At 40.2% G+C, this 26,516-nt stretch overlaps 1 protein-coding gene across 1 annotated transcript in view; it reads right to left on the bottom strand.

Annotated features, from left to right (window-relative positions):
• The window catches only part of LOC139712246 (wee1-like protein kinase 1-B), a 41,509-nt gene extending 23,436 nt beyond the window's left edge, over nucleotides 1-18,073 (bottom strand). Inside the window, exon 1 of the mRNA XM_071624085.1 lies at nucleotides 17,154-18,073. Coding sequence (XP_071480186.1) covers nucleotides 17,154-17,986 — 833 coding nt within the window. The 5' untranslated portion in view covers nucleotides 17,987-18,073. The remainder of the gene's footprint in view (nucleotides 1-17,153) is intronic.
• Between the last annotated feature and the right edge of the window lie 8,443 nt (nucleotides 18,074-26,516).

Genomic DNA, 26,516 nt, shown 5'->3' with positions numbered 1-26,516 from the left:
GCAACGGTGAAACAGGAAAGGCCTAAAAGAAAACGGAACTTTCACCATCAGCACCTACTTCTCTTTCATTTATTATTTAGGAACTGCTGCCAACAAAAGGTATGGAGTTTCTGCATTGTTTCTGTGAGAATATGCCCCTCACAACGCTCATTACATCTCCGTGAAAATGTAGCATTTAGTGGCATTTTTAGCGGCGATTTATCTGTGTTGCATTGAGCATTAGCGAAGGCTTCCGCGCTTCGCTAATGCAATGTTTCCGATCCGAGCTAGATGAGAGCCAAGAGACTACTGAAATATTGGCCACGTGCGGGCTGCATACTTTCCCCCCTCGTACCATTCCCACTGAATTGGACAGGTAACTTTGTGATTTCATGATAATGCAGCAATAAAAAATTAGCAAGTTTAAGTACTGCTGCCTCTGCCAGTGCTTCTTTTGATACTAGTAGTACTATAGTTATCATATTAAAAATATATTCAAAAGGTCTTAGGAGTAAGGACGATATATTAACATTTCAAGAACAATTTAAAATCTTATGTCATAATCAAAATAATAATTTTTCAAATATATTAATGATTTTTATCCTGGCATTGCAGAGTGATCATGGTGATCAAAGTGTTCAAAATAAGGCTAAGATAGCACCAGAGAGCATCTAGAACCCTAGAGCTGGACCCAGGCCGCAAGGGACTTCGCGCTTCGCGCACACATACTTTCACGCGCAAGATCACTTTTTTCCCCTGCGACATGCTAAAATTTCAAGTTGTGGACCACCCTGATACTAATATTTTGAATGCCTCTTAACATGGCAATTATGCATTAACTATGGCTTGGCCATCATTACGATTTGAATTCTCATGAAATTAATTTTGTTATTCCACTTAAATTATATGTTTACTACTGTGTCATGTCTGAAACAATGGCCTTTTGTTAACAGTCACGTCCAAAACACCGAGTCAGAAAAATATCACAAGTTAAAATGACTGAAATCTGGTGATACCTATATCATTGTGTTACTTCCTAAGTATGCTGTGTACATTATATACCGTTACTGATTCATATTCTCTCAGTAGTAAAGAAATTTTTAAAAAAGAAACAATCATTTTGTAAAAAATCACATATTTTACGTTTTCCTCCTCAAATATGCAAAAATTACATCTCCTTATCAAAAAATGTTGGCTAAAGTGAGGAGTCCATATTGCAAGCATTAAATATTGATAAGGATGGAAAGAGAAGTTGAATATTTTTTTTTTTTTGCTTCTGTGTCAAGAAATGGAAAAATGAATGCATTAAATATTGATAAGGATGGAAAGAGAAGTTGAATATATTTTTTTTTGCTTCTGTGTCAAGAAATGGAAAAATGAATTTTTCTTAAAATTAGCTCCATGCTTCAGTTTGCCTCCCTGTAATTTCCTTTTCATTGAAACGGGAGCTCTGAAACTTTTTTTCCCATCAAATATCAACCCTAAGTGAAATGTCCAACAACATTTCAAAACATAAATCTTAGCCATTTTGTCCCTCGATTACACCATTGAACTGAAATAAGACCTTATGCATACACGCACTGTACATTGTATAACAAGTGTGTTATTATGGAAGTCAGACAAGCAACTATTTACCTGGTAAGTCTGTTAGTGGAGAACCTGACTCGAAAGTTATCATGTACAATGTATATATGTTTTGGGAGTGATATGTGTTAACGGAAAACGTAAAATTCCTAGAAAATCTTTGTTAAAAAACAAATACTTTCCTAATTTTCACAGACTCTTATGAGAGTAACAGTGGTGACTTAGAAATGGTGAAAAATGTTTAGTTACATTTTTTAGTATTGATTATCTCAATTTGAAATCTGTTTCGGACGTGTTAAAAAGGTAACGGAAAATTGTTAACAAAAATATATTTTGCCATGTTCTCTCATCAAGCATGGGTGATACATGTACAATGTTCATACTGATATGTAAATGTGCACATCATTGGCCATGCATTAAACAATGATTTGATGCTCTCTTTGTGAATTTACTTATTCCAAGCACTGATTCTACAAGACCCTAAATTGTTAACGGAAAATGCCACGTCCCAAACACCAATTTAAAGTTAGTGTCAATAGTGTGTACATATGAGATGTTGTAGTGTTTAATGGTGATAGGTATTTAGTATGACTCCTCTTCTTCTACAACAGAAATAATAAGATTTTAATTTTGGAAAGCTTCGTTACATGTAAGATTGATTACCCTGAAACCTTGCAAAATTTGTCCCTGAAGGATGGCAGTTTTGGACCACATACGAGTATGCCTCCTTGGCAAGGAGATGGATTGACCACATAAGTTTGTTATGCTATGGGAGGTAGCACTTTCGGTGCCCTTTCAAGCCACCAAAGAAAACGACAATACGACTTTGTACTTTAATATTTCTTATAGTTCAATAAGTAGTCATTTTCAAAGTTACACCATTGATCTGAAACAAGGCCATTCATGCAGAACAATATAAGGAAAATATAAAGAGAATTCCACAAAATTTCATTCTTTTTAAAAATAAACTAAGTGCATTCCCTTGACTCACCACTGATGTACGTGTAGGCCTATGTAGGTACGGTTGTAAGTAGACTTCTACAAGGTACTAGTAGTATGTTAAGGGTAATTAATTCCACTGCCTTCAGAAATAGGCAAGTCAAGTGCTCTTTGTTTTAAATGCAAGAAAAGTCAAAATATGAATTCTTAAAAGATATTTTCTTAATACACGTGTACCATCCTACGCATGTGACACCTAAAGCTCTCTTCTCATCCTGCGATGGTGGCATTGAAACTTTAAAAATGCATAACTTTTGAATGGATTGTCCAATTTTCCTCAAAACTTTATTTGACGTGCTCTTCTCAATTCTAGAGAACCTAACCTGGTTCACTAGTATAGTGAGGTACCCGCACCTCGTCAGGGGCCCTATCCTATTTAAATATCTTCACCCTGCGTAAAATGACTACAATCGCACTGAACAACAATTCACGCCCCTGACTGTGTTCCATACAAGTGAAACTTTGCAGGGTTATTATAACCAAGCAAACTGAGGTGAAAACCGAACAGTTTTTCTTGAAATCTGAAATTTTTTATCAGTATCATCATGTTCACATGCCGCACACGTCTTTTATGTGCTTTGTCTTTGGGAGCGCGGGGTGGTGAGGTGCGCCAGGTACAGCGACAGGGCTGTGTATACTTACATTCGTACAGTTGGACCTAATACTACCCATCAACCACTTTTTGAGTAAATACCTTTATCTTTTAGTAATCGCGAGAGCGCCAACCTCATGCCTTCCCGTGCTTTTTTTTTGTAGAGCTACAGTAAACCTCGCATGAGTCGAAGCTCTCGGGACTGACGAAAATGCGTCGACTTAAGTGAAATTCGACTCTCGCGAGAGTCGATTTTTTTTTCGACTCACAGTTATGTACATGTATTATAGTACATTTGCATGCATGTGTGTGTGTGTGTGTGTGTGTGCGTGCGTGCGTATGTGTGTTTGCATTCAAATTTGTCTGTTCTTGAAGATAATGTTCTTTTTTTGTTCTAAATTGAACATGGAATTTGTATCAATACCAGTAGTTAAACGTAGTTCTGAGAATGTCTGCGCTGTAATGTGGCAATGTGCATGTGTTATGTCTATGGTGCAACATCTCTGTCAACCTACCCTGAGACAAACACTCTCCCAGGCCCATCCCACCTCCATTGAACAAAACTGTACAGCCAGCCGGGCACGCACAAACAAGCTCCGCCTACTTGGCCTGTCACTAAAATATTAAAGCAGCGATTGGTTGACCAAGGAGTTCTGGCTTGACATGGATAAAGTATGGATGTGCTGTGTGTATGGATAAAGTATATGGATCGATGTGCTGTGTGTAAACATGTACTAGTATACATGTGTATGTATTCGACATGCGTGCAGAGCGGTACGGTGAGTGTGCATGCTTACCTGCAGCAGGCCAGGGACGGGGTTCTGCGACATGCCGATTTTTTTGTTCTCCACTAAATGTAATGAGAATGCCAGACAAATCTTCTTCGGCTCAAGTGATGTAAACTACGTGTATTTTGTACAAAAGGGACTGAATGTTTTACTTCGACACAGCCGAAATTCGACTCTCGTACTTCGGCTTATCCAAATATTTCTTAGAGAAAATACATAGGGAAAAATCGGGACTTTTTATTTTGCTTCGAGTCAAGTGATTTTCGACTCACTCGACGTCGACTTATCCGAGGTTTACTGTACATGTATCTCATGTATCATGATACGTTCTTGGTACATGGGAAGCTACGAATGCCGTATTTTATGGTTTCGCACAACTGCAGGATCCTCTGCACCGCGGGTGAGTCATTGAGTTTACTCTCACATCAGATGTCATTGTACACAGACTGCTGTATGGCTATTATATCCATTTTACTTGACATGCCCGTGTCAGGAATAGACGAGTCCATTCCTGTACCCAGTAGGCCCTACTGCTCGGCGTACTGTACATGCTGAACGAGCAGCCTGAATCAGACCGTTAGAATTTTGCTGTATACTGCACATGCATTGCGAATCTAAGCACTGTTATTTTATCAAATTTTAAACAAATCCACAGAATTCCTCACTGGCTGAATGTATACATGACGTAGGATGTTGGAGTGATGGGCATGTCCTACAATCATGGTGTTGGTCAGTACAGGTACAACTGTCTGTGTACATGATCTGAGACTTGTGAGATTTCACTCGGTGATTAACTTTTTAACGAATTAACTTTTTTTCCCCCTTCCCTTTTATTCCTCCCTATTATAGAATAATTTTGTTCATTTTTTGCTGGGTTTTTTTTTCCACAGCACAAACCCTCTCGGCCCTATTCTTTACCCCCCCCCCCCCAAAAAAAAAGAAAGAAAAAAGAAAAGAAAAGAAAAGAAAAATGACAAAACAAAACAAAACACAAAAATTAATTAAAGAAAGAAATAGAAAAAAATAGAAATACAGTGCAAAGTAAAAAACAAAAACAACGAGATATGAAACTCGTCACACTGAAGACGAGTTAGGTGATACGCTTGGGGTCATCAGATGTCGGTCATCCGTGATCGACAAAAAAAAAAAGAATGTAATATAGCACCTTGAAATTATAATGAAATACTTAGTTGAACTTTCTTGGGCCTACATTATTCAGATCACATTTGTTTTTCTGTCACACAAACTAAGTGGAAATTCTGTGCGTGTGCGACTAAGTCGATTTACGGACTTTTTGAGTACGTACAGTGCATAAACTTAGACCCCGTTTACGGTGCGGGGCTGGGCCGAGCCGCGGCCGAGCTGCGGCCAAGGCCAACCTCAATTGCGAGGCCGAGCCCCGCAATTTAGTCCGTTTACACTGCCAGGCTCGGCCGCGCTTTTGATTCAAGCCTTTCAATATTTTGTCGTAGTGGCGCTCTACTTGTAAACAAACGCAATTTGGTATTGTCTGGTTTTCAGATCCTTTGCCAACTGAATTCCGTGGCGACGAAGTCGCCGTTCGGGCAAAGGGCTTTGCCGAAGGAGAAAATCCTTTGCAGGACAAAACCACCTTAAACTATACTAGTTTTCGACGTTGAAGTGGTTAATATCCTGAATAGCGAAATAGTACAGGCGAGGGTTTGGAAGCCAGACTAAAATTGGCCGCGCATTTAGCCCAGTTTGCGTTTACACTGAGAAAAAAGCCGGGCGCGACCGCGGCTCGGCCGCGACCGAGACCACCTCCAGAGCGTGGCCTAATGCGAGGCCAATTTTGGCCCCGCATTTGGCCTTTTGCGCGTTTACACCGAAATGAAGGTGGGCTCGGCGCGGCCCAGCCGAGGCCGAGCCTCGCACTGTAAACGGGGTCCAAGTGATCCTCGGCACGTACAAATAAAACATGACAATTAAGTGTTTATAACCATCCTGGCTTTAACAGTGGCCTTTTAAAACATGACCTTTGACCATTATTTACATAACCAATATGACTCCCTCTAATCTCGCTATAACAATGATCAGTTCAGAGAGCTCTTACAGCTATATACAAGCTTGTGAGATTTACCAGCAGTAAAACCAATGAAGCCTCCGATACAAAACAAAGGATATAGAGCAAGTGAGTCTGTTTACATGAGAATGTGATTTATCCTGGACGAAAGTGATACCTCAATTAAAGAGAAAAGGGCAAAAGAAAAACGGGCCAAACGTACGGCTCTAGCGAAAGAGACATCACCTTTAACCATGTAACTATAGGTCTCCTCCAACTAAGAGTACACTTTGAACGTAAGCGTATACGTGAATGATAATTTATGACGATCTCACGTGAATGATAATTTATGACAATCTCACGTGATCGACACACATTCAAAGGGGACAGTTAGAAGTGGAAAGAGTGCTTAATCGTGTCATTAATTCCTAATCAATGACACCGCTACTATAGGCATATCATAATTTCTCATCTAAAATCAATGGCCTATAGGACTCATGCACCATTACTTGTATCGTGCATAAACTTTGTTTTTTAAGCTTTGAGTGAAACGTGTCATAATATAATTCTGTAATTCCCTCAACAGTGATTGATATAATAAAGAAGAAAGATATATCACCGTATTGAACGCTTAGAACCTAACGGGGGGGGGGGGGGGGGGGGGTATTATAGCATGATACTCGGTTCTTTACTGCCCAGATGCCAACAACACCCATCACCCACGGCTACGAATAGAGAAACAGCCATGGTGAAAATAAAACTTTGCTTTCTCGTAGGCAGAATGACACAGAATCCCGTCAAACACACTTTTATTGGCAGGGATGGACATGAAAAAGTTCATTACTAATACTAAACAGCGTATGCATTCTATTCATGTGGCGCGAGATACCTCTATAGCAACATAAAGCCTGTCTTCAACTCCGTTGGTCGAACAATGACAACCTGAAATTTCAAAGAGATGAGCGAGACGCTGTATACACCTGGCCTAGAGTTAATTTATTCAGTTCTCATTCCTACTTCAAGTTGGGTTATGTTATTGTAATCATTCCCATCTGCAGTATAACAAAACCAAAGTGAGGGAAAAGGGGAGAGAAAAACGAGAGGTGGCAAAAGGAAAACTGCATGCACAACTGCAATCCATATCATTGCATGTGACAAGTGAAGCAAATGTATTAGTTGTTATAGCAGTGTTTTATGAGCATAAACAGGCAAATAGACAGACAATGTCAAATATAAAAACCATCAATTTAATGTCAGAGAAGATGGTAAACAAGATGCATTGTAAAACTGTAACTAAATCGCTGCTCTTCTACTCGGTCACGGAATGTCCAACTTTATATTCAACAACAACAAAAAAATGTTAGGGGAAAGAAACAAATTTAGATATAACATTCTTAAATTAAAAACAAGAAAAAGGAAATGTCCACGTCAGGATTTAAAAAAAAACGCCGCAGGAACATGCATTATATTCTACATGGGAATACGGTCTTGATGCAAAGGTCCAATGATTGTCTCATTACTTTAAAAGCAATCTATGGTTCCCTTACCATCACCAGTACGACACCACAATGACGTCTCTAAAATCAATGGTAGCACATTTATCATTGCATCGTGCATTAACTCCCTTTTCCTAAACTACCAGTGGAACGTGTCATATTATAATCATTGTGTATTTCGATGAGTAGTAATTGACTTTAAAGAAGAAAGATAATGCAAAAAATTGAACGCTTACCACATTGCTTATAGGGCTATTCCAGTTTGGTACTGATCTGTTCTATTCTCCCAGATGCCAGCAACATATATCACCTATGGCTAACTAGTGAAACAGCCATGACAAAAATAAACGACAGAGAACCCCGTCATAATCACTACACTTGGAAAGGTGTTGCCCGAAATTCCTCATTATGAAGCAATATCAAGTCACTTCCTTCCCTGCCTGTCTTTAACTCCGTTATTTGGTCAAACAATAACAACCTGGAATTCCAAAGAGATAAGCGAGACGCCATGCACCTGGACTAGAGTTAATGAATTCAGTTCCCATTCCTGTTAGTTATGTAAACGTACACGTTCCTAAATATCCTGCTACAGTATAACAAGAACACTATGAAGAGAAAGGGAAAGAGAAAACGAATGGTGGCAAGCGGGGTACTGTTTCAAGGGGCAATTTACAACATTACGTGTGACAAAATTAATGAAGCAAACCCAACCTCCAAACTCCAATACAAAACAAGGGAAATAGAGTAGCTTTGTTCATGACATCAGAGTGAAGCTGAACTGCAGAAAAAAAGAAAAAAGAAATAAAAGGAAAAAGTCCTGCGGGACTCGATTAACTTCTCTCCTTCCGGTAGGGCATTATAAACACGCAGCGTGCTAAGCGATTCTGCCACACGGAAGATCCGAAGATCTTGTGCGAAACTTAAATCTATCTATGTATGCTATACACAACACAAATTTACATTGATATTCAGTAGGGATATTGTGTGTGTGTGTGTGTGTGTGTGTGCCTGTGTGTGCCTGTGTGTGTGTACGTTTACATGAAAACGTGATTTCTACATGGACGAAGGTGAATACTCCATAAAACAAAAAAAAAGCAAAAGATATTTTGTTTCGTGCTCTCATGGGGTTCGAACCCGTACGTGTGCAACCTCACGTCTTTTGTGACGTCGCCTTTATCCTCTCGGCCATGTACGTCTTGACGAGAAAATATGAGGAACGTAAGCTTATATGTGAAAGATGATTCAGGAATCGTTTGGTCCACATTCCATTCTCATTTTCAGTTTTTAGCTGCAAAATTATCAACCTGATGAGGAGATTTGAAAAAAATAAAATGCATGATTACTGCAGCTTATTGTCTGAGCTACCACATACTTAAGTTTCAGAGGAAATGGAGCAAAATCAGCTGAGATAAATGTGCTTAAACGTTGTCAAGTCAATGCATGGTTTAAAAAAACAATCACCTTCCATAGACATAACACGTCAACTTGTCTGATTTTGAGTCTTTACCTTTAATCACAATTTGAAGTATGATGGTAAGTCTTCTCGAACTAAGAGTGTGGAACGGAAGCTTCTACGTGAAAGATGAATCATGACGATCAACCGTGACTGACACATCTTCAAAGGGATCAGTTATTACAGGTGGAAGCCCTCGTGCCAAGATATTGTCTCAGCAATTCCAAAGCAATGATACCCTTACATTTAGGTATACCATAATTTCCCTCTGAAATCATTGGTATTATTCATGTACAATTGCTTGCCTTGTCCATAAACTTTGCTTTACAAACTTTCAGTGAAACGTGTCATAACATAATTCTGTAACTCCATTAGCAGTGATTAACTACATAAATAAAGATATATCAAATTGAACGCTTAGCGCGTATAACTAAGGGGGATTTTAGCCTGATGCTGTGTTATTCACTGCTCAGATACCAACAACACTCATCACCTACGGTTACGTATAGAGAAATAGCCATGACGAAAATAAGGTTTTCCTTTTCTTTGGCAGATAGACACACAACCCCTTTGAACACACTATAATTGACATGGAGGGACATGAAAAAGTTCATTACTACTACTAAACAGTGATGCCTTCTACTCATGTGGCACAAGATACCTCTATAGCAACATAAAACCTGTCTACAATTCCGTTATTGGGTCAAACAATAACAACCTGGAATTTCAAAGAGACGAGCGAGACGCCATACACCTGGCCTAGAGTTAATTTATTCAGTTGCCATTCCTGCTCCAGTTGAGTTATGTAAATTATTTTCCGACCTGTCTTGTGCAGTGTAACAGGAACAAACGTAGAGAAAAGGAAAGAGAAAACGAAAGGTGGCAAGCGGGGCACTGTATACCAAGGGCAATTTACAACATTACGTATGATAAATTTAGCAAATTCAACCTCCAGCCTCCGACAAAAAAAAAGGGGGGAACTTGAGTGTCTGTGTGTCGTGGGGTAATGACATCGGAATGAAGCTGAACTGCCAAAAGAAAAACAAAGAAAGAGAGGGAGAGAAAAAAATAATAGCGTCCTGCGGGTCCCGAACATCTCGTCCTAAGGTAGTGCATAATGACCATGCAGCGCGCCAAGCGACTATAAAGCCACACGGCTGTCCCGAAGATTGGATGTGAAATTTATATCTTTATACCATAATAATATATACAACATGAAAAAGTTCATTACTACTACTAAACAGTGATGCCTTCCACTCATGTGGCACAAGATACCTCTATAGCAACATAAAACCTGTCTACAACTCCGTTATTGGGTCAAACAATAACAACCTGGAATTTCAAAGAGATGAGCGAGACGCCATACACCTGGACTAGAGTTAATCAATTCAGCTCCCCTTCCTGCAAGTTATCTAAACGTACATGTTCCTACCTATCCTGTTACAATATAACAAGAACCAATGAAGAGAAAAGGAAAGAGCAAACGAAAGGTGGCAAGCGGGACACTGTAACAAGGGGCAATTTACAACATTAAGTGTGACAAAATTAATGAAGCAAACCCAATCTCCAAACTCCAATAAAAAACAAGGGAAATAGAGCAGCCGTGTTCACGGGTTACGTATACTTGATAAAATAATACGATAAATGACATCGGAGTAAAGCTGAACTGCCGATAAAAAAAAGAAAAAGAAAGAAAGAGAAAACTCCTGCGGGAGTCGAACTTCTCGCCTTCCGGTATGGCGTTATGAACACCCAGCGCGCTAAGCGATTACGCCACACGGCTGTCCTGAAGATCCTATGCGAAACTTAAATGTATGATAAAACTATCGTCACAGTGCTGACTGAGATGGCGCTATTCAACTTCCCACAAGTGGCCGCGTGGATTCGACCAATATACAGTTGCAAAGAACAATCGGGAATCGTTCCGTACAGATTGCATTCTCATTTTCAGTTTTTAACTACAAAATTGTCGACCTAATGAGGAGATTTGAAAATATAAAATGTATGATTACTGCAGCTTATTGTCTGAGCTACAACATACTTAAGTTTCAGAGGAAATGGAGCAAAATCAGCTGAGATAAAGGTGCTTAAACGTTGTCAAGTCAATGTATGGTTTAAGAGAAAATCACCTCCCATAGACATTACACGTAAACTTGTCCGATTTTGAGTCTTTACCTGTAATCACAATTTAAAGTATGATGACGTCATCAAATTCCAAAACCATGACTTGGACTTCAAAGGCAAATGTTCAAATTACAACATATCCGAATTTGGGATAATATTAAGCTTAAACAACAGAGATACGAGCAAATGAATGTCAGAAACAGTACCTCAAAAAAATCAATTCCACTTTTTTTATTTAAAATGACGATATGATCACGTCATCGAGTTTTCCTGGCAATATTGATACTTGGAATGTTATTTACAATTCATATGCTTTTGTAATATGCAATAGAAATATAGGGTCAATGGACGATTTAAAGAGCTATGCCGAAATAAACAAAGACATGTTTTTTCACTATATTTGCAGAAAGACGCGCGCGCGGAATTTCAACTTTGACGCCAGTGCATTTCTTTGTTATAGGTCAACATCGATCGGAAATCAATGGATATTGTTACTCAAAGTATCAGGAATCCAAATCAGTCAAAAAAGAAAATGCATTTTCATGTTGCTTACGCCCTCTGCGCGCGAAATTGCGCGGACGGACGCGCACGCGAGAAAATGTTTGAAACGCTTAAAATTGTCTGAAACTTCGAGATTTCCCATTGGGAAGTCGTTTTGACCTTATTGTGGCTAGATTTTGTCATGAGACATGTTGACTGAAAATGTCATGTTATTCCGTAATGTCATTGTTGAGATATTGACGACACAAAATGTGGCAGAAAGAAAGAAGAATAAAAAAAAAGAGAAATTTTGACAATCACAATAGGTGACACGCTGATAGCGTATCACCTAACAATTCCAGTCAGATGAACATGTGATTCTCTAAAAAGCCTTATTTCTTTGATGCAGACACATCTATGTTCTAGAAAGGGGAAAAAGAACAATGTTATCAGAAAGAAAGACAGAGAAAGAAAGAGGAAAGAAAACATTCTCTGGAAATTTGCCTCTCTCTCCCTCTCCCTCTCTGTCACACACACACACACACACACTATTTATATCCTGTACAACTGAGCAGCGGAATAGTTAGTGTATGGGTGGTTTTTTTTTCAGTGACAATTCTATTGAAAAAAAAAACAAATGCAAAAATCACAATTTCAATGATGAAAAATATGAAATATAAGTGTACCAACATTAGTAATTTGGAATATATATGAACAAGATCAGGTTAGTACTGATTTTATTTTTCTCGTTACAAATTTTTGTAAAAAAATGTCAGACTTCAGCTTCACGAGGCTGATTCGTGCGCGGAGAGGTAAGAGCCGCAGAAAAAAGCACCAAAAATATTTAGTCGGATCAGGCCGCTACATCTAGGTGTGGTAGTCTTGCATTGTGCGAACACGCTGGCGCCCGTGTTTTGATGGGTCGCTCTGCATCGGTTTATTAAAACTTGATTTTTGGAAAAAAAAACAGACAGAATTATTTCTTCTTTTCATCATGGATAGTGGACATGTGTGTGTAACAAAAAAATTACCGTGCAAATTTGCGACAATTTATACGTCAGATGTGAGATGAATAAAAAAGTGAATGGGGAGCTTCTTGAGGCTCCCCCTTGGAGGCCTCATGAGGCCTTCCGGGGGGGGGGGGGGGGGGGGGGGGGGGGGGGCCTCGTGAGCGGGTTTCCCGGACTGGTATGTATCTCACATGAGTCACAGATCTCCTAACAATCCTATTTTTGATTGCCCTAACTATTGTCTAGACATCTACACAGTACTAGAGGCCCAAAACCACTATTTCGGCGCAATTGGTCAAAAATCGTGTCGCTTATGTTCCTACTCACCTAGAAGAGATAAAAAGCTCTTTCAAAATGCCCCTGTCATTTATGTGATGCCAAGGGACATATAAACAAAAACTGAAATCATTTCGAAGGCAAAATTGTACCACTAAGCCGTTGGTGGAGGGTTAAGTTCGGCCAACAGGCTTAAAAGTGCATGTCGCCAACGATGATTTTTAATGTTTTCTCAACTTTGTGGGAAAATATGAGCATAAAGAGGAAGCTTACTCATGGTTTCAGAAAAGTGGCATAAGGTTCTATGAAAACCTAACACAACTTTTTAAACTAACCATTATTTATCAACAAAATAACTGATGGAAATGTGTCGCCAGATCCGCTGAAACATACGTTACCATCTTTGTACTGCCAACTTGGTTATGCTATTACAATGAGTACTACACAATTGTATTGTTTTTCTGACCAAAAGGGGTGTAAGTTTATGTTAAAAGATATTTCATCACTCAGCTTCAAAAGACATGCGACTGCTAATCTCGCAAATATAGATTTTAAAAAGGTAGATTTAAGAGAAGTAACATACGTTACCATCTTTGTAAAAAGTATGAAGGTGCATAGCTCTGAATGATTGTTCTAGAGTTGAGACTAATGGAGTAGATTGTCGTCATACCCATGGGTGGCAAAAGATTCATTATTATGTTGCTAACTTATACGATTCAATCCACAAGTGTAACATACGTGATGTAACTTACGTTACCACCAAATGACAGAAAGCTTAATTACACCATTAATTACCACCTAAATGTACATTTCTCGAATCTGTGCCGTCGATTTGAGGTCATGGGATAGCTCAGCAACTTCTTTCAATGACATCTTGAGCATTGGCAGCGCGCAAAATACCTTTACATTATGTGTTGAAAAACTGAGTAAGTATTTGCTTGTTGGAAATGTGTTGTTGTTTTTCATAGAATCATGCTTTACTTCTGTTTATTGTGTGTTTATTAAGTCAGTAGATTCCACCGTAAAAATCCAGTTATTACTTTGCTGTACAGGTTTATTCTTTTGAAATAAATCACTCAATTTATTACGTAACGTATGTTTCAAATTTTGGTAACGTAAGTTTCAAGATGTTGTCATGTTGATAACAGACAATCCACAGAAAAGCCCATTTAATTTGAGACAATTTAATTGTTGCAGTTATGATGTTGATGAGTTTCTCCGTCAAAACATATCAAATTCATTTACAGCTGTATGTTCTTGTTTGTTAGGAGGATGCAGTAAAAGGGGACATAATCATAGTATCTTTGAAAAAAATCGTTTGGTGGGCGTTGATGTTCAACTTGGCTTTAATGATGTCATATTCCAGGTATAAACAATGAATTTAACATTGTTTCAAGAAAATGCAATGAATACCTAATAAACTTAGGGATTACGCAGACCTCTACTTCAAAACTATTGGATCAGGTCCCTGCATTAATATAGTAACGTAAGTTTCTAGTTTGGGTAACGTAAGTTTCATCAATTCATGTCATTGAAAAAGGATATTTTAGAGAATGTGCGTGGATAAAAACAACATTTAATTGTTCTAGAACTATAGTTGAAGGAATTCCATGGGGAAATAAATCTTTTCAATTATATTTATCTTCGGTTATCATAAATCAATATGGTGACTTACTACTACCTGACAATTTTTAAAGGAGAAAATTAACTCAAATTTGTGTCGTTATATCGTTGATGATCTCAAAGTGAAGAAAAACACACTTTGAATGAAGAAAAGGTAACAAAAATACATGTGCATTAAAGACATGTAATTTTAACTATTACTGAGTATACCATCATAGATCAGGCCTACATGATGATAATAATGCTAATAATGATTATAGTGATGTATGTTTCAGTATTACCGGATGTTTAAGACATCAACATTTCTTGTTCTTCCTTCTCATTAAAGTTAATGCAGTTTCAATGGGAAGAGCAGTGCTGAGATTAAAACCCCATATATCACGTATATAGGGAACATATATAAGCTGCAATCAGATTGGCGAAAAATCATATATCTAAGCTAAGATTCAAGAAAAAAAAAAAAGACATGTACCCGTCGCGTAGTTGACAAAAAAAGAAGAAGCAAAGTCTCGCATCTTTTTTTTTTAATTTACCCTATACCAGGGTAACTATAGGGGAGGGGGTTCGAGGTCCCCCGCCCCTTTGCCAGCAGTCAAAATATAAACAAAAGGAAATAAAAAGAAAAAATGAATCGCAGAATTCTCCTCCCCAGTTTGAAATAAACAAATAAAAAAACATGAAATTGGGCTTGTACTGGCAGCATAGAATTAAGCTGAAGCCTTTCTTTATATTTCTTCAATTTTCTTTTCTTTCTTTTTTTTTCTTGCTTGTCAGTCGATGAAACCCGGTAAAAGAAATGAAACAAAAGAAAAAAAATGGCACGGGAGCTTTTATTTTTCTCCCTGTCAGGTGATTAAAACTGGAAGTAGTCGACTTTTTCTAACTCTGACCCCATCCCCCACCCTATGAAAATCCTACTTACGGGCCTGCCTGTAATCATTATCAGTACCTTTGTTGTGCATGTATAGCAACTTGTCCTTTCACTTTTCTTTTGAAAGATTAAAAAACATTTTTCCATGCAGGAGACAAAGATACGGCAAGAATTATTAATGCAAGACTTGTTATTCTTGTTATCCTTGTGGATTATACTGTCTTATAAATGCATACATAACAAGGACAATCAAGTACATCATTTCACTAATGACAATTTCATTCATCCTACCCAGTATTGTGCTAATGCAACTATGTAATTTGACGTTATTTCATCGACCTAATTTGCCATAGTCAACATAGTAAAGTGGTCATTTATTCAATTAACAAAGAACATTTCTTGGTTCCTTCTGTCCCTATCTCTTGTTTACTGAGTTCAGAAATTTCAAATACAAGCAATACGGCGTTATTGTTCATTATGAAGCACTTTAATAGAGTAACCATCTCGTTTCTGCCGTTTCTTATTGTTTCATTCAAGTGCTAAAAATTTTGTGAATACTATTGTATTGCATCTGCTATTTTCAAACTGTTCCTGCATAGAATAACTGTTGCGACAGCAAAGTTATGGAGTCTGTAAAGTTATGGATTCGAAACATATCTTTCAACAGCATGAAGTGACAGCTGAAGATAAGTTACAAGACATCAATATGAAGATAACACGTTACAAGACGTCAAGCATACGAAAACTTCCATTATGATAAAATTGAAGTGAAACCTACGTTACCCACCACTCGTTTTATATTACACGTACATCATGACAATATTTTCGTCCGTGAAGGCACGTGAAAGCATGTTCCCAACTCTTATCATTTCAATGCCATAAATTCATAAGTATGAAGCCAATTGTCTTCAAAATATCAACAGTAACGGATTAATGTTCTACTCCAGAATTTATACGCGGACATGTTATAAAGTCTTGCAGTTTTACAACTATTTCAATTGTAATTTTTGAGAATTGTATCACCATGATATTGCGACATCTTGTTATAATATACGTTCACTTAGAGTTGACGAGAAATTAATGTAAGAATATATACCAAAACCAAAAAGAAAAAGTACCAAAATCAGTTGCACATGTAGTAGTATTACCTTTGTAACTTACGTTACATTAACGTGAAACATACGTTACGTGGAATCTGACGAATATATTTTTGCGCACATAGATTCACATGTTTCATCGATGATACTCAAGAATTGGCTGGCAATTTGGGACTGATAAATGTTGAAAATATTTTCTGAAGAAAGTCTGACATCAAATTATCGAGAAAACAAATGAACACTACATGAAATAAGATTTAACACAATAGGACATGCTGTGTTCAGTATAGCATACAGGTCATTTGCCATCCTTCCCATCTGCAGGCAGCATTTACAAACATGGCAGCCGATGGTATACTTCACATCTGACGCATAATTATCTCAATCATAGACTGTAGTCACCAATCTTAAAGCATTTGAAATAGAATGACATTGGTAACGTATGTTACATGATGAAATCTACGCCCTATGAAAGAAATTATCACACCACAAAAATAAAGCAAGATTGTGTGTTCATATTTTTGAACTACAAACTTGAATATTTGTGTCATGGATTGATATAAAAATGAAACCTATTCTAAAAACTTTAATTTTCGCGTTTTGCGATTGTCCAATTGTGCCGAAATAGTGGTTTTGGGCCTAGATAGTTGTACTTCTAGTAACCGTTAAATAGTTTAGTATTAGAACTAGGTCTAGACCTACTAATTTACCTCTCAATAGTAACATTATTTTACTGCCCTATTTTTAATTTTACCTACCTCTCTTGCCGCAGCCTTTTCTTTGCTGCATTTTGAAGAATGGCGGATGGAGTAAATGGGTTTACATTTGCAACAATCTGCCTGGACAAGTCTTTCCTGCTATGCATAGCCATACTTCTTGCGGTAGGAGCGGTGTGTGGTCTTTTGGTAAGACCTGGATTGTTACCTGACTGACGAGGCTTGTCTGTGAACAATCTGCTTGCTAAGAGTTTGTTCCGTCTCGCACTTGCATTGGCCTTCTGTATCAAAGACTTGGGCGTGTGTGGAGAGTCAAACAGGCGAAGATTACGCAAGCGCTTGTGGGGAGGTGAGTCGTACCCTCCAAGTACTTCCCCACTACCGCCTGAAAGAGAACCAGGACTACTCGTATTAACTTTCCTTGTACATAGCATCGGAGACGGACTCGTAGACGTAGTCGAAAAAGACTCGCTAGTTCGCCTGAATGTTTCGGCAGCATAGCCATAATATTCGTCGTCCTGCAACAGTCTTGAAGTTGGTCTACTAACGTTACGTTCACGTTGCATCCGACGCCTACATGGACTGCTCTTTGGTGTTGCTAACGCAGGGTCCCATTCGGAGGTCAAGTTCAAAGACTCATCGAAGTCATCACGATCGAAAAATGAACTCGCATTGGACATACTAGCAACGGCAACGCGATCGCCACTTTCCTCTGGTAGGGTTAGATCTATACCCAAGTCCGGAAGAGCTGTGAAACTCGCATCGCTTTCGCCTTCTGAACCGAGCGTGTCACCAAAATCAAGTCGCTGAACCGGAGATTTAGGCAGACTTCGATTCAGTGACTCCATCATGTCCATGAATGATGCTGTCCGCATAGGTCAGTTCCCAGATTTGGCACTGTTTAGAGTGGAAACCGTTAAATTTTCATGAAGCATTCACTCTCTGATTGATTTTCAGCGCTGGTGGTGGTGGTGGCCGCCGGCGGCGCGCGGTATTTACATTTTAAAAGATCGGCTAGACCTTTACCCCAAAGAGGGCGTACTCTCGCGATTTCGCACGCAAACGGGTGTAGTACACCGCCATGGAGCCACAGAACTCTCAAGAGTTCTGTGCATGGAGCCCCACATGGAGCCCAATGGCGGCCATTTTAGTAATAATACAGCTTGTACCGCGATCTTCTTTTAAAACACGTTTCATGGAGCAAACCCTACCTTCCTTTCATTTTCTTCATTTTAAGGAAACACACAGCGGTAGAATTGTGTTTCAGACCTCAAAATATCACAAAAAGTATATTTTCTGTCGATACCTTTAAAAAAATTGAAGAAATTTCATTGCTTTTCAATCTGTAGTCCTTCAAAGATTGTATTTGAGCTGACAAACGCCGTCTATCTCTTTCTCTCTCGGGCTACTTTAGCTCAAACTTTGTGGGACTTCATATTGGAAAATAAATGACATTTCTTCCATTGCATTTCATGGTTAGACAGGAATGATACTTCTGTATGACAAAACGAGGTCCTAAGTTAAAGTACATCTCTTCCCCTGTATGCCCCCTAAAAAAAGGGGAGAAATGAAAGGGAGACAGAAATCACTACTATATCGGCACGTAATATACGCCCTCTATCGGTGCGTTAGCTAATGGCGTCCGTATTTCGCCCATATACCCAGTACTTCTCTTTGCTTTAGACGGAGACGTGTCCGCTCGCATGCTGTGTGTTTGGTAGATAAACTGTTATAAACGTATGATTTATTATGTCCGTACACATTTTAGGACATGTACCTGCATTATTGCGGCACTTACGGAAATGTACCATCGGCGTCCCACCACCCCGTACGGGCCGGGGGAGCGCCTTTGTCCATGACTCAGTACAAATCCAAGCGGTGAAGCGTCCCCATGTGCATGCATTTCGCGTGAGCAGCGTTTCTAGCTCAAAATGGCGCGCCCATTTCAGAAGACTATGACAATGAAGCTGTAACAGCCAATCGCAATGATTACAGTAGCCTACGTCACTATGATTACCATAGTCTTTAAAATAGTCTCATTTAGTTAAATTCTGAGATTACCGTTACTCCACAGAACTCTTACACAATGAGTGGAGCGACGGCGACAAAACGGGTGGCGAGTGATTCTTCTGTGTGTAAGAGTTCTGTGGTTACATCGCGGTCCGCGGATAAGAGCACCAAATTTGGAGAGATGATTCCTCAGGACCTACTCATGATGATAATTATATTAGAGTAGGAGCCCTCTGGAATTTTGTGATTGTTATTGTTCTGGTATTCATATAAATGCTGAACAATGAGTAATTCAAAAAATAGTTGAATGTTTTATTTTCAAGATGTATAATTGATGGTACATAATTAATTGCTTAATCAGTTTCATTCAGTGTATTCTAGAGCCTATTGTTTCTTTTACCAGCTCAACGCTAGCGGGCGGCAGCCACTTCCGTTTCACAAGCGGCCGTGTAAAATTGGGAGAGTTGATCGTCTACTCGTATTATGTAGGATCACTGATTAGAACCTCATCCGGCGACCGTGCAGACGTCGAGATAAGCCGGGCCACTACCACTAATATCATCTCTCCCTACTACTCTTAAAGTATAACCAAATCCCTCCCATCCCCATAGAATAAGTCGATCGTATGAAAATAATGGTCTCCAAGACTGTAAAAGAGTTGCGTGACATGGAATATTCAACTCAGTCGTGAGGAAAGTAAATTGTTTGTGATCTAGTTTCTGTTTCAAAATTACAGGAAGGCAGGTGTTGAATAAAATATATATGCTGTAAGCAGCATTGGCATTATCCATGTAAATTTTGTCATTCTCCCGCGATTTATATTTGTTGTTGTGGAGCAACTATAATCTCTCTACGATATACAATTAGAAATTTGATTCTGATTAGTGATTACCTAACCCCCGACCAGCAGGCGCGCCGGAAGCAGTTTTGGATTGGGGGGGCAAACATTGGAGGGGGCTCAAGATTAGACCATGCATATGTTACACAATATACACATACACACACACACACACACACACACACACACACACGCACACACACCTATTATATATATATATATATATATATATATATATATATATATATATATATATGTAAAGTGGCGTACGGTGGGTCGAAACATGGGGGGAACCATAAAGTAATTTTGACGGTCTGTATATGCTTGTGCGTGTGTGCGTGAGCAATAATGGGACTACAATATACATTACGGAATGTGATACATTCAACAACGCAGTCATTGAGGAACATTGTAAGTTTTCCTTACATGCATGGATTATGGAATGACGGTGTGAAACGATCGACAAATTATATGCTGTCAGCAACATAAGGTGAATGGCACAACAATAAAATGCGAGCGAGCGAAAATTTTGATATTCTACAGTTCCAAAACTGGAGTTTTAATTGTAGCTATATATTTCGCTTTGGAAATAAATGGGGGCGCATCGTCCGCAACTGCTGGCAATTATTGGCAGCAACATTAGGAGAATGGCATAACGATTCAATGTGAGCGAGCAAAGCGAGCGAGCTTGAGAATTTTGACATTTTACAGTCCACAAACTCCCGTTTGTAGTTATATTTATCTTTCGCTTTGGAAATTAAGGGGTGGGGGCATCGGGCGCAACTATTGGCAATTACTGTCAGCAACATTAGGAGAATGGCATAACGATTCAATGCGAGCGAGCGAAGCGAGCGAGCTTGAAAATTTTGACATTCTAGAGTCCAACAACTGCCGTCGTAGCTATGTTTTTCGCTTTAGAAATTAAGGGGGAGGCGCACCGGGCTCAACTGCTGGATGCGAGCGAGCTTGAAAATTTTGACATTTTACAGTCCAAAAGCTGCCGTTTGTAGCCATATTTTTTCCCTTTTACTCATATATATACATATTTATTTTATTTTCTTTGTTTATTCATTTATTTTTATTATTATTATTATTATTTTTTTTTTTTTTTTGGGGGGGCAAAAATGCGTTTTGCCCCCCCCACTTTTTGGATTGGGGGGGCGGCCGCCCCCCCCCCTGCCCCCCCACTTCCGGCGCCTATGCCGACCAGTACAAAGAGAAGCACCCTCTGCGGGATCATTCGTCCGTAACTGTATTATGACTAACGGTTGATCACAGTGGCTCAATCTAGTCATTTTCTTCAAACTATAGTTAATGTATACCCATGGAGTGCTGAATCAGCCGAAGTGGGGCATTATTATAAAGGGGGGGGGGGCAAATGTTGTGTGACATGGGCTTGTCCAACAGAAAGGAGTGGAATGATCCGTACAGAGCATGGGCGTAAATTCCGGGGGGATGGAGGGGATATATCCCCCCACCCCCTGAAATGGAGGAGGGGGGATGGCCTGTACGATCATCACCCCCCCCCCCGAAATTTGAGAAAAAAATGGAGGAAACAGAAATGTGATTGTATCAATTTTAGCATATTGCATGACATTCGTACGCCCGCCTTCAGGCAGGCAACAGAGCTGAACAGTATTCTATCTTGTAGGATAATGAATACATCAGCATAATTTTCTCAAGCGCTCGCTCGCGAAGAAAGTAATGTCGACATAAGGTATGGTCCAGACGTTGACAACGTCAAAATAGCATAGGCTTACATGTAAACATGATATGAAGCGAGCAACTCGGGACCATCTGCATATTATGTACGAAAACAAACAAACAATAACAAAAATTATACTGCCGTAATTGAACCCCTCCATTTTCTGAATCATTCCTGAAACGATGATGACTCTGATACATCTATGGGCATACCCAGGGATGATCAGGGGCGTCGAATCTATCTTGGGGGCGGGGTGGGGGGGGGGGGGGGGGGGGGCAAAGGGGCATTTACCCCGCCCCTACGGAAATGTTGGGGGCAGAGAAATCATTTGTCCCCCGAGCAATTCCCGAGATGAGGACAAATCTCGAACTTTCTTTATGGAAAATTGTACAACTATACCGCCAGAATTATGCACCGGATCGCTGAATTGCAATCATAAATATGCAAAAGCTCCGCTACTGGCTTCCTTTTGATAGACTTTGTACACTTTTTGAGATTGACGTTTTATTTCCTTATATTTATCAGAGAATGTGCAGCAGATCTAAAGTTACAAAAGCTCCCTCATTATGCAGAGGCATCGAAGGAGGGGGATGGTTCCCCCATAAAAGTATCGTGGACAAAGAGATCATTTTGCTCCTCCTCGTAACCCCCGAGATGTGGAAATGTTCTTACTTTTTTGATAGAAAACTGTCTAAATATTTCTCCAAAAGATGGCTGAATTTCAATTCTGATAATACAAAATCTCCCTCGCGTAAGAGGAGGATAGGCCTAACCCCTCCCATACCCTCCCCGTTCAGTCATTTCTACTTAATACACTTTAGATTGACAGATTTCAAAATGTTTCATCTAAAGTGTGCACCAGGTCTGTTTCTTCAGTTTAAAGAAATGCAAATGTTCCTTGGGTGGGAGGAGATATCTAGTTACTTTCAATTAACGGAGGGTCCCCCCTAAAAAAATATAAGCAGGATGTGCGCAGTGTACTCAAAACATCTGAACGGCAAAAAGAGTCGCTGGAATGTTGCGCAACAGATCCACTGTTGACATGCTTTCATATAGACTATCACCCAATGGTGGAATGACTCCTTAGACTCTCAACAGGAAGTCAGGATCATTGCTTTAGACATCAAGAAAGCCTTTGACTGTGTTTGGCACAGTGGCCTTTTAACGAAATTGTCATCCTTTGGCATACATGGAGATATATATGGATGGATTTCATCATTCTTGGCCGATAGGCATCAGGCTGTCGTTCTAGATGGCTACACTAAACTTCAACATCCAAGACCCTATCTGCTGGTGTGCCACAGGGAAGTGTGCTGGGGCCCCTGCTCTTCCTTATGTACATTGACGGCTTGACTTCCTTAGTGGAAAATGATCTTCACCTCTTTGCTGATAACTTAACTCTGCACATTGTTATAAAAAATTCTTGTGACAGAACCGTCTGTACTGAGAGCCTCCAGCGTCACTTGTTGACTATCGAGAAATTGGCAACAGATTGGTGCGTCACCTTCAATGCAAGCAAGACGGAAGAGATGATCATCAGCAGCTACATCACCAACAGACACGTACACACTACCACGGAACCAGAACCACCCTCCTCTCTACTTCATGAATTCTGCCCTGAATCCAACCAGAAGTATCACCCTCCTTGGTGTTATCATCACCAACACTTTAACTTGGGATCCTTATGTCACATGGCTTGCCAAAAAGGTTGCAAAGAGGCTCTACATTCTTAGCCGTTCAAGAGATCTCCTTCCATTCAAGGCAAGAGTCACCATCTACAAAGCTTACATTAGGCCCTTAATGGAGTACGCATGCCCGATATGGGCTGGAGCTGGTTCCACTGCACTTGGGCTACTGGACGGGCTACAGAGAAAAACCCTTCGCCTCCTAGGAATTCATGACCTCATCAAAGTTGGAATTTATCCACTGGAGCACCGGAAAAATGTAGCATCTCTTTGTACTTTCTACCGTCACTTCTTCTTGAGACCGTCCGTTGAGCTGTCTGGAATCCTTCCCCCATTGGTCTCCAATGTTTGATTGACACGCTCTTCTGCAACTGCTCACCCCTAGAGTTACTGTACCAAAGTCGAACACGTATCTCCATCAGTCTTCTTATATATCAAGGACGACTCGGCTGTGGAACTCACTTCCCACCAACATATTTCCTCTAGCTCCAAATATGGACAGATTTACGAATTATGTTAATTCGTATTTAATCAGTTTGTTGTAAGAAATGATTTTTGTTATTTTGTATAAGTATACAGTGTATAAGTTGTTTTGATTATGGTTTACAATTTGGTAATCTAGGGCCACCTCTCATCAAATTATAATGGTAACACCGGGCCCCAAAAAACCAAATTAAAAAAAAAAGTGTGATGTAGAATGTACACCTTTGTACCTTACGCTTCGTTATATCAAAGCTAGATCATTGATTTTGCAGTGTTGCTTTACATACTTGTCTATATCAAAATGCCTTGCATTATCAATAATAAGACTTGACCTGGGCTATTTCCTAACTTTTCCATGCATATAACACAGACACACACACACACACACACAAACACAAACACAAACACAAACAACAAGGGGATGCTCTAAAGTGCAGATTTTGGACATCCTTCCCCTACTTGGTCACTTCGGCGCCCCCTCGCTGGTCATACCTCCCCTAATCATGAACATAAACCGACACCTTTGACTACCAGTGGCAGATCCAGGGGAGGGGGGGGGGGGGCGAGCGCACAGGGCTCCCTCTGATTTCCAAAGCGAAAAAAATGTAGCTACAAACGGCAGTTTTAGGACTGTAAAATTTTCAAGCTAGCTCGCTCTCCTGATGTTGCTGCCAGTAATTGCCAGCAGTTGCACCCGGTGCGCCCCCATCCCTTATACTTTCCAAAGCGAAAAAAAAAAAGAAAGCAACAAACGGCAGTTTTTGGACTGTAAAATGTCAAAATTTTTAAGCTCGCTCGCTCCGTTCGCTCGCATTTAATCGTATGTCTTTCTCCTGATGTTGCTGCCAGTAATTGCCAGCAGTTGCACCCGGTGCGCCCCCACCCCCATTAATTTCCTAAGCGAAAATATATAGCTACAAACGGCCGTTTTTGGACTGTACAATGTCAAAATTCTGAAGCTCGCTTGCTTCGCTCGCTCGCATTTAATCGCCATGCCATTCTCCTGATGTTGCTGCCGGCTAATTGCCAGCAGTTGCGCCCGATGCGCCCCCCCTTATTTTCAAAGCGAAAAAATATAGCTACAAACGGCCGTTTTTGGACTGTACAATGTCCAAATTTTCAAGGGCGCTTGCTTCGCTCGCTCGCATTTAATCGTCATGCCATTCTCCTGATGTTGCTGCCGGGTAATTGCCAGCAGTTGCGCCCCGTGCGTCTCCCCCCCCTTAATTTTCAAAGCGAAAAAATATAGCTACAAACGGCCGTTTTTGGACTGTACAATGTCCAAATTTTCAAGCTCGATTGCTTCGCTCGCTCTCATTTAATCGTCATGCCATTCTTCTGATGTTGCTGCCGGGTAATTACCAGCAGTTGCGCCCGGTGCGCCTCCCCCTTAATTTTCAAAGCGAAAAAATATAGCTACAAACGGCAGTTTTTGGACTGTAAAATGTCAAAATTTTCAAGCTCGCTCGCTCCGTTCGCTCGCATTTAATCGTTATGTCTTTCTCCTGATGTTGCTGCCCGTAATTGCCAGCAGTTGCGCCCGGTGCCCCCAACCCCCTTAATTTCCTAAGCGAAAATATATAGCTACAAACGGCCGTTTTTGGACTGTACAATGTCCAAATTTTCAAGCTCGCTTGCTTCGCTCGCTCGCATTTCATCGTCATGCCATTCTCCTGATGTTGCTGCCGGCTAATTGCCAGCAGTTGCGCCCGGTGCGCCCCCCTTGTTTTCAAAGCGAAAAAATATAGCTACAAACGGCAGTTTTGGGTCTGTACGTAAAATGTCAAAATTTTCGAGCTCGCTCGCTCCGTTCGCTCGCATTTAATCGTTATGTCTTTCTCCTGATGTTGCTGCCAGTAATTGCCAGCAGTTGCGCCCGGTGCGCCCCCACCCCCATTAATTTCCTAAGCGAAAATATAAAGCTACAAACGGCCGTTTTTGGACTGTACAATGTCAAAATTCTGAAGCTCGCTTGCTTCGCTCGCTCGCATTTACTCGCCATGCCCTTCTCCTGATGTTGCTGCCGGCTAATTGCCAGCAGTTGCGCCCAGTGCGCCCCCCTTATTTTCAAAGCGAAAAAATATAGCTACAAACGGCAGTTTTGGGACTGTAAAATGTCAAAATTTTCAAGCTCGCTCGCATTTAATCGTTATGCCATTCTCCTGATGTTGCTGCCAGTAACTGCCAACAGTTGCGCCCTGTGCGCCCCCACCCCCTTAATTTCCTAAGCGAAAAAATATAGCTACAAACGGCCGTTTTTGGACTGTACAATGTCCAAATTTTCAAGGTCGCTTACTTCGCTCGCTCGCATTTAATCGTCATGCCATTCTCCTGATGTTGCTGCCGGGTAATTGCCAGCAGTTGCGCCCCGTGCGTCTCCCTCCCCCTTAATTTTCAAAGCGAAAAAATATAGCTACAAACGGCCGTTTTTGGACTGTACAATGTAAAAAAATTTTCAAGCTCGATTGCTTCGCTCGCTCGCATTTAATCGTCATGCCATTCTCCTGATGTTGCTGCCGGCTAATTGCCAGCAGTTGCGCCCGATGCGCCCCCCTTATTTTCAAGGCGTAAAAATATAGCTAAAAACGGCAGTTTTGCGACTGTAAAATGTCATAATTTTGAAACTCGCTCGCATTTAATCGTCATGCCATTCTCCTGATGTTGCTGCCAGTAACTGCCAGCAG

Source organism: Diadema antillarum, unplaced genomic scaffold, assembly GCF_040938485.1.
Source record: "Diadema antillarum isolate AM-2024a unplaced genomic scaffold, OU_Dant_1.0 seq00001778_RagTag, whole genome shotgun sequence".
NCBI classification, from domain to species: Eukaryota; Metazoa; Echinodermata; class Echinoidea; order Diadematoida; family Diadematidae; genus Diadema; species Diadema antillarum.
Note: the sequence above shows the minus strand (reverse complement) of the source record. Positions and strands in the feature narration are given on the sequence as shown.